This window comes from Diospyros lotus, chromosome 6 (genome assembly GCF_014633365.1).
Source record: "Diospyros lotus cultivar Yz01 chromosome 6, ASM1463336v1, whole genome shotgun sequence".
NCBI lineage: Eukaryota > Viridiplantae > Streptophyta > Magnoliopsida > Ericales > Ebenaceae > Diospyros > Diospyros lotus.
This window is the reverse complement of record NC_068343.1, coordinates 21063301-21080873: the sequence shown is the minus strand read 5'-3', so window position 1 is coordinate 21080873 and position 17573 is coordinate 21063301. Positions and strand designations below refer to the sequence as shown.

The following is a 17573-nucleotide window of genomic DNA, read 5'->3' as shown; positions in this document are numbered from 1 at the left end:
TAACAAATATACATGTATGTAAATTAATACACACAAGCACACACATGTATAAACTATATATAAATTAGGGCAAATTGAAAAAAAATAAAAAATAAAACTCAACTTTTATCTTTGTTTGAGTTTTGGATCAAGCTTTTAATTTCTCTAATAATAGTATTCAACTTTAATTTTATTTCAATATCTAGCGACTGTTAACTTTTTGTTAGAAAAACCGTTAAATGCTAGCGTGTTTACATTTTAATAATTTTTATTATCCCAACGGATGTCACGTCAACATTTATACTATTGTAAAAGTCACATCAATAGGTCATATTAGTATTTTACGATTTTTCTAATGAAATTGGCGGATAATTCAAAATTAAAACAAAACTAAAATTGATTGCTACTATTAAAGAATTTTAAAAGTTCCATCTAAAATTAAAACAAAGATAAAAGTGGGTTGGTTTGTTGCTTTCCTTCTCTCTTTTTTTTTTTTTTTTTAATTTGCCTATCAATTAAAAAGTACATCAAGTGGCAACTACCCCAACACCTGATGAGGCTATCGCTATCGGTATATTTTTTTAAGGGTAAAATGCACCAAAGATCTCTTGTGGTTTGAATCGTTAGCCTCCTTGTGGTTTAGTTTCCTTTTTTTTTTTTTTTCAAAAACACCCCCTTAATTAAATTGATATTAACATAAATTAATTAAAATTTAATAAGAATAAAAATACAAATTCAAAAGAATAAAAAAGGAAAAGTCAATTTGCTAGAACCCATTAGCAAAAAGAAAGATAGAGAGAGATAAAGAAAGAGAGAAGGACCCAACTACCATGTCCTTAGGACATAAGTTGAACGATTGGATAAATAATATGTCGGTGTCAATTTGGTGAGTTGCAAGTTTGATCTTCGCTCTACGTAAGAGTCAAATGTCTAATTTGTGATTTATCTCCCCTAACGTAGTTAAGGACACAAGCATCAGGAACTGCATAAAGACAGTGATATCAAGGATCCAACTACCATGTTGCATGTCAGTCACCACTAATGCTAAAACTCACTATTTTATCTCTACAGTCGGAACCTGGCTCTATCTATGAGCCCTTATTCCATCTTAATAGTAAAGAAAACTAGATCTAGAAATAAGCCAGATCGACCAAGATAAGTATGTTTTAGCGACATAGTTGATTGATGGTGGCAGTGTCACTGTGGGTTATAGATTGTGGGTCTCATCTTATTCGCCATTATTGCTGCCATTGTTGTTGCTACTTGTTTTTGTTCTTGTCCTTCCTGTTCTCTCTAGCTTCAATTTAAGAAAATTTGAGGAAATTTCTTTAAGAGGAAAATTTAATTTTGTTACCATAATTTGAGGAAATTATGTTTATTTGAAGTTTTAATTTAAGAAAATTTCGAAAACAAAATTTCTTTTAAGAGGGAATGAATGTGATATTGAAGATTTTTAAGAAAATTCAAAAAATAACAAATGGTAATTTTCTAGAAGGAAATTTTCTAAGGGTATTTTGATAAATTGAAATAAAATCTCTAGAGTATTTTAGTAATTATTGAAATTAAGGTATTAAATTGGTAAGGGGCCAACAAAATACTAAAGGGCATGATCTTATTTGAATGATTGATGCTTACAAAATGGAAGGCAAACCTTAGCTAAGTGAGAATGATAAATTGGGATGTATAAAATTTTTAGGTGACGTGGATCACAATATTGAGTCTGATGAACTATAAGTCTTGGATAGAGCTTTAGCGTCTTAAAAGAAAGAGGTTGGCGATAGAGAGATTAAATGAGATAAATAAAATATAGATCAAGTTTTGACCATGTTTACACTCTTTTAAGGAGACCGTTGTTGAGATGAAAGTAGGTGGATGTAACCCAAGACAATTAATAGAGCAAAATGTAAGATTGAGTTTAAGTCAAAATATGGTGACAATGATGATGAAAGTATGATTAGTAACGATATTCAATACCCTGCTAAACAATAGTGGTGATGGACCAATGTCAAAGTTCCTTGAATTTTATTGGCTATATCTTACCAAGGATTTATTTTGAGCCTAAGGATAAAATTTTGTTAAGGGATATTGAAAAAATATTCTAATTATCATAATTTGAGGAAATTTTTGTCTAAAGGTTTAACTTAAAAAAAAAAATGAGGATAAAATTTCTTGGAGGAGGATTGGATGTAATATCCAAAATTTTTAAGAAAATTTGAAAAACAAGAAAGGTAATGTTCTAAAAGAAAATAAGCTAAGGGCATTTCAATAATTTGGATTATCATCTCAAGGGTATTTTGGTAATTAAAAAAATTGAGACATTAATGTAATTCAGAAAAGGTTTTTGAGGTGCATGTGCAATTTTTCAAAAAGATCCCAAAACAATTTAAACGACATTGGGGCCTAATTGTGACTTTCGAAAGCCCAATTGTTTAGTTGAAAAGGCCCAAGAAAAATAAAGAAAAATTAATGGGCTAAAAAACAAACGACAATGCTATATGAATAACTTGGTGGACAACTTCAATTTCTAGCGATATTTTAACATTAAAATATCGTGATATTTTATATCCAATTTTTTGAATGCCCGCCCATACTTTTTTTATCCTTCCTCATCCTTTCTCTTTCTCTCATTTTCTATCTCTCACCTCATTCTCTCTCTTTGCTCATTCTCATCATTTGCCTCCGCTTTTGTCGTTCCAGCCACCGTCTGCCTCCACAATTCCAACAACCGTCTACCTCTGCTTCCGCCTCTATCTCTGCCCCCCCTCTTTCTAGGTCTTTTGTTCTTACTAGCTCATCTCTCTCTAGGCCTCCATCTCCATTGATGCTTTTGCCGTCTACCTCCTCTTCCCATCTCTCTCTCTTTGGGTCTTCGGTTCTCACCCGTCTCTCTCTCTCTAGGCCTTTATCTCCATCAACGCCTCCACCATTCATTGTCCTCTTCCACCATTCATCACCGACACCTCAATATTCTCTCTCTCTTTGGGTCGTTAACACATATATAAATATATAATATATTTAATAAAAATATATTTGAATATAACTTTCAATTAAATATACATATTTTTTAAATAAAAGTATAAACTAAACAGAGATATAAATAAATAATATATTTTAGTTTAAAAATATTTTATATTATTATTTATTTACATTATTTGCATAACCTGAAATATAATACTACAATTTTATACAACTTTACATATCATTTTTGACTTTGGTATTTTGTTACTAATAACGATGAGTCAATCTCAACTATCCATCCATTTTTCCTACCCAATGCCCATCTTGAATTTATCAATTCGTAGAATAGAAATGTCACATTTATGTGCAAGCGTGTGGGTAGTCTTGGATTTGGATGACAAAAAGTAGTAGTAGTAGTAGTCATAATAGTAGTAGTAAACATTGTTTTAAAAATCGGACCGGACCGGCAAAATCGGGAACCAGTGGCCTATCCAGTCTGATTTGACATAAAAAATCAAATCTTCTTCAACTTAGTCAAACCGGTGAACCGTGAACCGGATTGACCCTGATTTTTTTCACCCTCACACTTATTTTTAAATTTTTAATTCTTAATTAATTTTTTAACAACATATATAACAATTATATATAAAATATTAGTTGTATATTAGTTAATAATAGCATTTCTCACACTTATTTTTAAATTTTTAATTCTTAATTAATTTTTTAACAACACATATAACAATTATATATAAAATATTAGTTGTATATTAGTTAATAATAGCATTTCTCATAATAATATATAGAATATTAGTATTTTAAATATATATATTATTTAATTATAAAAAAAATATATATATATATATATGACATCATCTGGTCGGACCACTCCGGTTTAACCGGTCGGATCAACTGACTCGTGACCCAATTAATAAGCCGGTTCGCTCTCCGATCTGATTTTTAAAACATTTGAAGTAAGCGAATCTCATAATTTTTTGCCCGGAAAGCACAATTCAATAAAATACAATTTAACACAACAAACATTAAATTGATAAATTTCCCCTGCTTATTAACTATACATCCAAATAAGTTGAGAATTGTTGACTTGATTTCCTTTGACCCTAAGAAGTGTGAAACACAACAAATGGTTACGATTTCCTAATATTATACAAACAACAAACATTCCATTGTATAGACATCCCAGCAGGCCTTTCTTTCAAGGTATTTATATTTTCAGAAACTTGAGTTGGTAAAGATATCTATGTGCATTCCATTGTACAGACATCGTGGAAGACCTTTCTTTGAAGGCAAATATATGCTTCCAAGGACAAACAATGCCAGGAACCCAAGTTGGTTTAACAGAAAATCCAGAGAGAGGGAGATGGAGGTAGCTTCAATGACGGCGGTGGCGGGGTCGGTGGAAAACGGCTACAGCTGCATCGGTGGTGAATGGCGGCAGCTGCAACGATGGAGGTCTGACTGGCCACGATGGAGGTCCGATCATGCACTGTGTAATGGAGGTCCAATCGATCGCAAGCGAGATCAAGAACAAGAGAGAGAGAGAGAACACTGGCGACAAGGCTTAGGCATCCGAGTAGGTGAGAGAGAGAAAGAGAGAGGGGCGGAAGAATGAGAAAGAAGACTTGGCAGAAGTAAATCTTGAGGCTTGGGGTAGATATGTAATTTTAGTATGAGTTGTCAACAAAATTGTCCAAGGGTTTTTTCATCTAGTATTATCCAAACAACAAATACTTTGAACCTGCATGTGAATGTGACAAGAGGATATCTATCGTACTATCATTGATCATCTCTTTTAGCAAGCTTATGATGGCTACAAATATGGTCATGACAGCCTACATTTTTGGTCGACAAGGCTAGGTCAGAGATTACCCAATTTGAGATGGTTGGTTAATTGGTTGTGAGTCTTTACACATCTTGATTTCTTTAATATCAATACCTGAAATAATTATGAATCAAAGAGAGGAACTCAATATTCTTATCTTACTGGGCATTCATAGCTTGAACTAAGGGTGTAAGGATGTGTTTGATTGTTTTTTAATAAAAATTAAAATCGACCACTTTTAAGAATTATTTTTTCTTGATTTGAGGAAAATATGATATTTTTGTACGTAATTGAAAAATAAATTTCATCAACTCGATACCTCACTACTATATAAGGGCTCTTTGATGCTATAATCGACAAATTGCTCATTCTTTTTTTTTTAAATCTTATTTTTGATGCATGAAGAGAGACAGACTCTTGTGAATCCTTCTTTCGATCGATCAATTTTGATTTTTTTTGTAAGATCTACTATCATTGCGTAATCTCTGTTGTAAATATGCTTGAAGTGTGAGATTAAGGTAAATATACTATTTGTACAGGTAATTATTGGGTTTGAATGATTTGTACTTATTTTCAATTTTTTAGTATCTTTGCAATACTATATTTCTTATGTTCTTGTTGTAAGTCGATGTAAACTGTTGTAATCGAAAAGTATTGAGTGGATTGACTAGAGACGTAGCCTCTACAGTGAGTAGGATCTTTTCGGATCCGAACATGTATATCTTGTGTTCTTTAAATTTATATTTTTTCTTTCATAATTTACGTTTGATCTTGTGATTTGACCGAGACTTAGGTTGGGTAGGAAACCAACAATTGTCAACTATGATACATCAAAATTTATGTTATTTACATTGAACAATAGACTATTTAGATCAATTGCATGTATGTCATTGTCTAACCATGACAAGGAAGATGAAGTTTGCCTAGTGGGTTATTTTCATTATCTTCAAAGAGACAATTAATGGGATAATCATTGTAATTATATCCTAACTTGGGGTTGATCCATTAGACATTAAACTTTTATCATATGAATCGAGTCACATTATACATGAAAATATTTTTAAACCCTTATTAAATAATTCAACATTTAATGCAGCATATTCAAACATGCTAGGTGAGACTTGTAAGTTAATAACAAAAAAGACAAAGAGAAGGTATATGACTAGCTTGCTAGTAACGATATTTTTGTAATTTTATATTATTTTAAATCTAGTTACATTTTCAATTTTAATAATGTAATTATGATCCATGAATCTTATGGATGTATTTTTAAAACTACATTTTTGAATACATATGCGAAACTGCATATTTCTTTATCAACAATCACAACACCAACCAAAACCCAGAGTCCTCATCTCCAAGAGACCCAAATCGCAACCCTCGACCAAAGCAAATGATCAAAATAACAAGCCTGGCAACATAAACATAAAATCAGTCAGACAGATATGGGATTGAGGTTTAGATTGTTGTATATATACCTTACAACTAAGGACTTGCGAATTAAACTGATGTCATGTGTCTTTAAAATATAGGTTTAGTGGTTGGACTACGATAAATTGGGATTCGGATCAATAGGTCGTGGGTTCGATTCATTTTCCTACGCAGTGGGGCAAAATTTTCACATGTGATTTACCTTCTCTGTCGAAATTGAGGACACAAACAACAGAAAATCGTACAAATAATCCGAAACTGATGCCACTGTGAACAATGGTATGTAATGTGATATCAAAGTGAGAGGAAACTTACAAAAATGATGAGATTGAAGTTTAAGTATCTTCCAGCAATGGTGATCTCCTCACTGTTAAACAAAATTCTAAGGACCATTAAAACACATATTTACTCATGGTCTAAGTCACCATTTAGACTAGGGTTAACACATATATAGTTGTATCTACTCACTTGATGGAGAAGCACCAAGAACCAACTTCAAGGCTCTAAGAACAAGCTTAACTCTTTAACATCAGAAATATATTTTAAGTGTGTGTGTGTGTATTTGAAAGAATTTTAAATGTAGGAAACTCATTATTATAAATTATAGTAAACAAATATTAATGTGACCCTTAATTTTTTTTTTGTAGCAAATTCACCCTTGAATATTTTGATTGATTTAATTCAGGGATGAATTTGAGTAAAAAGACTAATATTTTGGATATAAGATAAACCAAAAACTAACATTTTACGGAAAAATGAACCATTTGGAAAAGTTTTGATGTAAGTTTGAGTGATAAAAAAAGTTTAAGGGCTAAACTGACTAAAATAAAAAAATTAGAGGACCAATTTTATTTATTTTCCTAAATTATATATTTTACTTTTAGATCACAGATTTAAAAATTCTTAATGTTGCCACTTCATGCTTAGAGACCAAGTATACCAAGAGGCATCTTCTACAAGTATGTTTGTGTTGGGTAAGGTGAGAAATTCAATAATTGTTTCAAGTAAGCTATTTGTTAGATTGGTTGGGTCTCATTATTTAAGAGAGAATGTTTTTTATATTACACATTTTATATCAATTTTATTTATACACATTTTTTTTCTATTTTTATTTTTTTTCTCTTAAAAACTTAATACAGAGACCTCAAAAGACATGATGGTCGTCATTGACTAAATTAGATTGTAGACATTGTCGAGTCTTGAGGAATAGGGTAAGAAAATTATTTGCTCTACCAACACCAAGTTATGCAATTATTTTTGATTGGTTTGGAATACTCTATTCGAAAACTAAATATAAATGTTAATTAAGTTTAAAGTTCGTAAATGGTCCGTGATGACGTACGACCTAATAGCATATTTTGTTTAATTGTTTGCCTTTGGAGTACTATAACATGTATGCTTAGGATGAAAGTTCAAATTAATTCATTTACAAGTACAAAACATGAAATATCTAAAAGACATGCAATGGGAGTACTCACCACAAAGGATTCTTATGTTTTCGTTAAATTTTTCCTTAAGCCTAGTGGTGTGGAAGAATCATATCACTAATCCATAACCCAATTATCCTTATTTTATGTAGTTTCTAGTGGGGTATGCTCCTGCGTTACAATACATAACATTAGTCACCTCTCTAGTACAAAGAACTTAATCCTAATTTTACATATTTGATGACAAATCTATGAGAGATGGACCACAAATTCGTTTGCTCTTATTATAATTGATTTGATAATTTCTTAAAATACTTTAGTATATATTTGATATTTTTTTGAAGTTTAATATACATTCGATACATATTTTTAAAAGTTTTTTTTAACTAACATCAATTCCATTGACCACGTTATGACAATGTTATAAAATTAATGCATATTTAAGATTTTGATATAAAATTAATAATTTATAAAAATTCATTACAAAATTGATAATAAGGTAAAACTTTAATATTTTATTAATAATTTATCCTTCTTAAAAATATAAGTTCCTAAATCTTGGACCAATGAGGGAGAGATGATTATTGAGAACATTACTCATAAAAAAAAAATTATGATGGTTAAAATAAAAAATATCTAGAATTATTTTAAAGTGATCACAAAATATTTTATTTTAAAATTGTTTGAGAAGTTCATCAGGATGTGATGTTAATTATTCCTAATGCGATTACAGTGACAAGTATTAAAAATAAGATATGTGAGATGAGATTAAAATAGTTTGAACATATAAAAAATTAAATATTAATGATCATATCATAAAAAAAAATATTTAATAGTCGATAAATACATTAAACATGGCGGCGTAATAATACTATTAAATATACGACTATAAATAAAGATAAAGAGCTTGCGACATTGGAAATGAAATTAAGGATTAATGTAATATTAATAATAATTTTTTATTTATTTTATAGAAAGAGAAAGAAATATGTAATTACTAAGCATCACGGTAATAATCCAAATTTATTTATTACTACTATTGTTAATATAGATAATATTATTATTATTATTACTATTATTATTATTAGTTGAAAGCCCAGAAGCTTTTGTTGCGCACCTCGTTTGCTTCCAGATTCCCAAGCCACTAAGTTGCTCGATTGAGGCGGTGGTGTGGCTGAGCTTAAGGAGGGTTAGCCACGTGTTTAGCAGAGTGTTAAGTGGAAGGAGAGAGAGCAGTGTGAACAGCCAAGTGAGAAGAAAGAAACAAATGAAGTTGCAGGGGCCAAGAGCGAAGAAGGAGCAACAGCGAAGCAGAGGGGAGTTGCAGAGCAGAAGAGACCGAGGGTGTGCCGCAGCTGTTGTTCCGATTCGGTTCCGACAAGCTATTCAGGCAAGCTCTTCTCCTCTTCTCTTTCTTGAATCGTTATGGTTATTCAGTGCATATGCAGGGAGTAAACTTTGTGCGTTGTGCATCCGTGAAGCCTTCCGTGTATATATATATATAGGCGTGAGTGATGGGTTAGCCGAGAGTGTGCTGGACCTCCTCCTCTCCATCTTCGGTCGTTTCTCCCTTTTCTGCTGCTCTCGGTAATGGCCTAGATAAATTAAATAGTGGCTGTGAGTTTAAGTGTATAAGAGGCTGTTGATATATATAACGTGGATATACATATATACGATAATATACAGCGACTGTTTTGGAGGCCCTATCCAAGCTCATTTCTCTTGCTCTATTCCCCCACTCGGTTGATTGTGGGTGATTTTTAAGAGAATAATTTGACTTATACAAAACTTAAATCCAGATTGATGCTCTCGCTGGGGGAGAAATTGGACTGTTATATATATATATGTAATATATAATTATACACTTATTGTATAAACATACTCGGTTAAGGTAGCTTATAGTTGCTGTGAGTGTTTATACACAATTATATATATATATATATGCAGTTGCATTAGGCAAGTGACAAGCCGAGGCACAGTCCGAGTCCATGCTCAATGTTCTAAACCTCCATACTGTTGATTTGAGGTGGTCCTTAAAAGAGTAGCATATTCTTCTCAAACTTTAGACCTTAGTCTCTATCTTCGCTGGAGAAGAATTCTTGATATATATATATATATATAAATATATATTATTGTTCTCGAAGTAAGAAGGTAAGTAAGAAGTAAGAAGGTAAGTAAGAAGGTATTATTGTTCTCGAAGTAAGAAGGTAAGTAAGAAGTAAGAAGGTAAGTAAGAAGGTGGAAGCATGAAGTATATATATATATATATATATATATATGTGAGTGTGTGGGGGTAACGTGTAGCAGTGGGATTGTGTGAAGTCAACACGTTCAACTTTAAGTAGGTTAGCAAATAATATATACTAGTAATAGAAATTTGGGTAAATAATATGTAATTATTATTATCTTTCTTTCTTAGTACTAATCTTAGTAATACTACTGGTAAATAATATGTATTATTTGTCATAAAGCATTGAATTATATATATTTATAAATAATATGTTACTAGTAGATAAGTATTAAAGGTAATAAAGCTTTGGGTTATTATAATGTAAAAGTATAAATTAATAAGACACTAAAGGTTGCAACAGTATCCTGCGTTTCTTGATTGTATCTCATAGAGTTTGTTCACTCTCTACCTTCTAAAGGAATGAAGATAGGTACCTACGATCTAGTTGCTAGCTAGGGTCCTTAATAGTGCTTTTCCTGTTTCAACCAGTTAAACTCATACGACATATGCAAGTGCTAAACGTATACTCGAGTCTCACTACAAAAAAATTGATTTTTAGCGACGATTTTTTTACGGTGATTTGTAAACTGCCGCAAAATACTATTTTAGCGGTGGTTTTTTTAACATTTCGCGGCGATTTTAAAAAATCGTCGCAAAATTCATTAAAAGATTCAATTTTGCGACGGTTTTTAAAAAATCGCCGCTAAATTTAGAAAATAATTAAATAATTAAAAAATTAAATTAAATTTAGCAGCGATTTTTGAGAAATCGCCGCTAAATTAAAAATAATTAAATAATTTATAATTAAAATTAAATTAATATTTGCGACGATTTTGAAAACCGCCGCAAAATTCATAAAAAAATTTAATTTAACGACGATTTTGAAAAATCGTCGCTAAATTCAAAAATAATTAAATAATTTAAAATTAAAATTAAATTATAAATTCATTAAATAATTTAATTTAACGATGATTTTTAAAAATTGTCGCAAAATTCATTAAAAATTTTAATTTAGCGGCAGTTTTTAACCGCTGCTAAATTTAAAAATAATTAAATAATTTAAAATTAAAATTAAATTGAATTAAATTAATAAAAAGAAATATAAAATCTTAAAAAGAAATTAAAAATTTAATTTAAATTAATTACAAAATCTTTATATATATAAAAGTAGGATAGTCTTGAAAAAAGAAATTTCCTCCTAAAACTTGCATTAATTAATGATTTGCAATTAATACTCATTGAATTAATAATTTACATTTTGTAATTTGCATTAATAATTTAAAATTTTCAATTGCTTTGAAATAATAAGTAGTAATAAAATTTTCTCCCAAAATTTGCATTAATGATTTGCATTTAGTACTTATTGCATTAATAATTTATATTTTGTAATTTGCATCTTTATATATATAAAAGTAGGATAGTCTTGAAAAAAGAAATTTCCTCCTAAAACTTGCATTAATTATTGATTTGTAATTAATATTTATTATATTGATAATTTACATTTTGTAATTTGCATTAATAATTTAAAATTTTCAATTGCTTTGAAGTAATAAGTAGTAATAAAATTTTCTCCCAAAACCTGCATTAATGATTTACATTTAGTACTTATTGCATTAATAATTTATATTTTATAATTTGCATTTTTATATATATAAAAGTAGGATAGTCTTGAAAAAAGAAATTTCCTCCTAAAACTTGCATTAATTAATGATTTACAATTAATACTTATTGTATTAATAATTTACATTTTGTAATTTGCATTAATAATTTAAAATTTTCAATTGTTTTGAAATAATAAGTAGTAATAAAATTTCCCTCCAAAACTTGTATTAATGATTTGCATTTACTACTTATCGCATTAATAATTTATATTTTGTAATTTACATTTTTATATATATAAAAGTAGGATAGTCTTGAAAAAAGAAATTTCCTCTCAAAATTTGCATTAGTCCATGATTTGCAATTAATACTTATTGTATTAATAATTTGTATTTTGTAATTTGTATTAATAATTTAAAATTTTCAATTGCTTTGAAATAATAAGTAGTAATAAAATTTGCCCTCAAAACTTGTATTAATGATTTGCGTTTACTACTTATCGCATTAATAATTTACATTTTGTAATTTACATTAATAATTTAAATCTTTCAATTGTTTTGAAATAATATGTACTAATTATTGTAAAATTAATAATAAATTTTAAATATACGAGTTTTTCAATACTAATTGTTTTGTATTAAATTTGCATGAATTTTATTAGAAATATTAATAGACAACTTAAACTATTAATTAAATTATAGAAAATTATTCATTTATTTAAAATATTATTTTTATATCTTTATTCTATGTATATTTATATAATATTAAAATATGATAGTCAAATAAAGTATTTTGTCAAGTGTCGATCAATGATGAATTTTTTCCCTCAAAAATTTGCATTAAATCAAAGGTAGTGATTAATTAATTATTAATTACTTTAATAATTATATTATAGTTTTGAAAATGTGATGTCTTAATAAATTCATAAAAAATTATTTAAGGTTGTCAAATGCTATGATTTTTCAATACTACGATTTTTCAATGCTAATTAATATTTAAGGTATCACATTTTTAAGACTATGAAAGAAATCAAAATTATTTTTTTTTTAAATTTTGTTATTATTGAAAAAACTTATTCTTACTCATATTTAAAAGTTTTAATTTATATTTATAATTATCATATAATTAAAATTAAATAAAAATCATAAATATTAAAATTCATTATTTTCATTAAAAAAATTAAATTTAGCTTAAGAAAATAATTAAAAATTAAATTAATAAAATTAAATATAAAATCTTAAAAATAAATTTAAAATTGCATTTAAATTAATAGCAAAATTAATTAAAAATATAATTTAAAAAAATCTAATTTAATATTTTTTGATAATTTATTTAATTTAACTCAATTAATTTATTTTTAATTTATTCTATTATTCTTTTAAAAAATAATCAATTAATAAATGTTTTTAATATATATTAAAAAATATAAAATATAATTCTGAAATTTTAATAAATATAATTCTGAAATTTATTTATAAATAAACTTATTAAATGTTAAAAATCTATTTATAAATATAATTCTAAAATATAATTCTCAAATTTAAATAAACTTATTTTAATAAATATAAAATTAGTTGTTAGAAACTTATTTTCAGAATTATGAAATTTTAATATAGATTTTTAATAAATTAAAAATCTATTTTTAATTTATTCTATTATTCTTTTATATATTTGTTTTTAAAATATATAAAATATAATTTTGCTAATGTATATAATATATATATGTCCACATATGTCAAGGAGTGTTTCGCAGATCAAGTGGTTCGCGCGCGTGCGTGCACAGTGAGGATTCTAGGTTCGAAACTTGGGGAGGGGGAAGGTGCTGCGATTTAATATCCAACATCGCCATGTGGCGCGCACACAGATAGCCACGTGGCGTGCAAGGGTTGGGCGAGGGCAGGGCTCGCGGGCGCGGGTCGAGCGGCCGGGCGCAGGCTGGGTGGCCCGCGCAGGTAATTAAAAAATTAATTTTTTTTATTAATTTTTGCGACGGTTTTGAAACCGCCGCAAAAATTAAAAAATTAAATTTTTTTATTAATTTTAGCTGCAATTTTGAAACCACCGCTAAAATTAAAAAAATTAATTTTTTTATTAATTTTCGCGGCGATTTTGAAACCGCTGCTAAAATTAAATAATTTTTTTTAATTTTTAAAAGTAAAATTTTAAAAAAAATTAAGAAAATAAAATTTTAATTTTAGTGGCGGTTTCAAAACCGCTGCTAAATATTATAGAAACCGCCGCTAAATCACTTATTTAGCGGCGGTTTTTAAAACCGCCACAAAATTTAAAATTAGCGACGGTTATTCCAGCAGTTGCAAAAAATCATCGTTAAACGCTCCGCGACGGCTAACTTAGTTGCGGTTAAACCGCCGCTAAATGCAAAAAAAATTGTCGCTAAATACTGATTTTTTTGTAATGTCTAGTTAATGTATTTTGTGTGGTTCATTTACACTTGAGTGCTTGTTACACGATCATGTTATATTTATCTGTAGTTGGTAGACACGAGCATTTGCATTTGGCGTGTGTTATACTAGTTGGGCGAGACTTAGCGGGATGCTTGGCTTATGGGGGCTTCGTATCCTGTTCGGTCTACTATGCCACCTTTATATGTTGTACTTGCATTGTTATGGCGCCAGTTTTGAAATACAGCTGTACGGTGTCGAGCTTTCCCGAACCGAGTAACTTAAAGACGCCTCGGCATGCCTAGCTTTTTATTTAAAGACGCTCCAGCGTGCCTAGCTTTTTATTTTGATTGCTTATGCAAGCTAAAGGGTGTGGTTGCTCTCACCCAGGCGAGCTTCGGCTCCTAGTACAGGTACAATATGCCTTTAAGGCAGTAGCAGGTTTGTAATAAGGACTTGGGTGCTAGTGCATTCCTTATTTGGGCCCCAAGATCCTGTATATGTGCATTATTAATTATGCAGTTGGTACCTGTGTCAGTTGATGAGATTGTATGGCATGTTATCCATGAGTTTCAGTTTGTTATGCACTTGAGATGCAGGTTTACACTTAGTACCTACTATATCCGTCTTTCTTTTATTTATGAGCTTGCTGAGTCATTTGGACTTACCTTGTTTTCTCTTCATTCCAGGTAAAGGCAAGAACTCAGTTGTGGGCGGGTCTAGTAGTTCTCGACTACTTGATTAGGCAGTGTACAGGGCCATGCAAACCTAGCAGTTGTCAGCCTGAGGTTTTTTTTTGTGCATTTTGTCACTTCTGGACTATATTTCTCTTTAGTTTATTTGGATCTGTATGATTTATGTTTATTTTGAGGCCAGTGTGCTAGAGATGTATGTTATGCATGCTTGGGCTATGTAAGCCTAGAGATCAATTGTTATATAGCAGGTTGAGGTTTTGTTTTATATGTCGGGATGGCAAGTTTTTCTCTATCAATTTTTCCTTGGTATTTATTAGTGGCATGCATGACAGGTTCTTCTTGATCAGGTTGTTTCTATTTTAGTAGGACACCCACTCTAATTCTTTGGGGACCTGGATGGGAGCCTTACAATCACCTTCTCGATTGGTTTTACAATTAATTGAACAAATTTGAACAAAATCTTAAAACTATTAAATAAGTTGAGTTTAATGATCAAATTGTTAAATTGGAATATGTTTAGAAACAAATTTGTTATTATTTACAAATAAATTCATTAAAAGATTTGTTTCTCATATGTAAGAAAACGAATTATTAAGTTTGAATTGAATTCTTTTAAATCAAAAAATTTAAGTGTAAACATAAAGTATAACATGTTAATGAATAAATTTCGAATCACCTATTAGAGCTTAACTGACTCGAGCGGATTCATTTAGGGATTGTTCTATTTGAATTTTAATTTTTAGTTTTAAGTTTTAAATTCATTTTTAATTTTGTGTTTTGAGAATATTAAAAACATGTTCTTTTTGTTTGTAACATTTTTTGTATTTAAAAATTTTAAGTGATTATGATGAAAATAGGTTAAATAATTTTTTGTTATTTTGATTTTTTTAATATTTTTTTATTATTAAAAATATAAAAATAAATACGTTTTCATTATTTTAAAAAACTGAAAACGATTAGAAAATAACAAAGAAAACCGGAGAAGAGGCCTTTATATTCATGCTACCCTATTTGTACACGTGTGTGTGCACGTGTGTTTATATATATATATATATATGTATGTATATGTATATGCAAGAGGGAGGCCCAGTGAAAGCTAGATCAAATCCTTACAAAGAAAATGCTTAGCTCTGGCCCATTGTTCCCTTCAGGGCTCATCATGTACAGAGTCTCGGAGTCTTTGGACCCCACCATCTTCTCGAACCGGGCTCGCATGTACGCCATCTCGCCGTCCGGCCCCTCCACGTCAATCTTTCCCGGAACCACACCGGCTCCGGTGGAGGTGGCCTTGAGAAGCTCCATAATCCGCAAGTCCTCCTCCGAAGCCTCTCTCTTCACGCCATAGCCGACGTTCTTGCTGTTGTAGAACATCGTCCACAAGGGCTCGTCGGCCAGCTTCATCTTGTCCTTCTCCGGCCGCTTCTCGCATTCCAGAGCGATCCTCACCATGCCGGAGCCGATCTCCTTCTGCAACACGTTGGTTTGCATGCCCAACTCCAGCACCAACGTCGGTAGGGTCTGGGGGTTCTCTTGGATGGAGAGGCTCACCCGGCCCTTGCGGTAGCCGAAGAGGGTGCCGGTGATGATCTCGCGGGAGGGGCCTCGTCGGCTCTCTGAGAAGGGGCCACCGCTTCCGGGGAGGGATGGCAGCTTGCAGACCGGGGTAATGATGGGGAAGGAGCGGAAAACGGATCCGATGACGCGGAAAACTTTGGCGGATTTGCGTTTCTTCTTCTTGGAGGGCTGGACGAGGGACAGGGGCAGGGTTGGGGGCGGAGAGGCGGAAGCGCCGTCGTCTGATGCCTGAGCTGCAGCGGCGGGCCTTTGCTCCGCCATCGCCGGACCTTCACAAGCAGCAACAGGCGGAGATTGGCATCAGAAGGAGGGAGAGAGAGAAGAGGGAGGGGTGGCGGTTGTCCGTTGGGTAATTAGTTAGAGAACTGATGATGATCGATGTTTAAGGTTTTGGCTTGGTCGTATTATCCTCAAATTCAGGAACTCTACATTTAGAATAATTATCCTATAATTTATAGTCTTTGTGTGTGTGTGTGTGTATTGTCATGTATTAAGTTTCATGTTACATAATTCATTCATTTTGGAACTATCACCTCCATTAGTGGAACTTAATGTCCAATTTTCATATCATAATCATGCATGGGCCAACATTATCAAATAACATTATATTAACGAAGAGCAATACCTCATTAATAGGATAATTCAAAGGAAATAAATATTTATTCTAAATGCTTATCTCAATTCATGTGGTGTGTGGGTAGGGGCGGGACGGATCTAGGGAGAGCTGGTCCTCATATCTATAAATCATTTCAACTCCTCTCCCTCCAAATGATCTAGATTCATAGAGTAGATTTGGGAGAAGATTGAGATTGGCACGAGTTGCCCCCTTGATCTGTTCGTGTGTGGGTATCTCAGGCATAACTAGGGTGGAGTACAAGAGGATCTCACGCTGTGATCCTTGCAAATAACACTAGTGTTTAGACCTACAAACTAGAAACAATATATAGTGGGTGAGTCAAATGTTAACTGGCTCTCTAAAGTGAACAAACATTATGACGGAGGAAATAAAAATTAATGCAACAAATGCCACTAAGAATGCCGTGACAATATAATATAAATAATACTAAGAGGCAAATGAACAATAATGTTATAAGAACAGTAAAATATGTGATGACAATAATGAGTGTTATGATGAGAGTAAACGAGTAGAAGGAGAATCCACTCATTCATGTACATTAACAAATAAACATAGTCATGAAACAAACTCTTTCCCTAACATAATGGCAAAACATACTCTTGCCTATCATAACTACGTTGTGCACAAACGATTAACTACAATTGTAGTTGACATATAATGCTCTATCTAGTTATTCGTAATTCCATGAATGCATGATAAGATTATATTATTTTTTCATATGTTTAAGAATTGGAGACCATACATGCAATATTCATTAGCATTCAGGCTATGCAACTTAGATGTTGATTTAAGATGGTCAT

General features: G+C 31.0%; 1 protein-coding gene across 1 annotated transcript; it reads right to left on the bottom strand.

Annotated features, from left to right (window-relative positions):
- Positions 1–15662: 15662 nt before the first annotated feature.
- Positions 15663–16397, bottom strand: LOC127804383 (protein MIZU-KUSSEI 1). The gene has a single exon (XM_052341243.1). The coding sequence runs from the start codon at positions 16395–16397 to the stop codon at positions 15663–15665; it is 735 nt and encodes a 244-aa protein (XP_052197203.1).
- Positions 16398–17573: the final 1176 nt, after the last annotated feature.

Coding starts and splice junctions, on each gene's coding strand:
- LOC127804383 (XM_052341243.1), bottom strand. CDS start 16,397: ATGGCGGAGCAAAGGCCCGCCGCTGCAGCTCAGGCATCAGACGACGGC.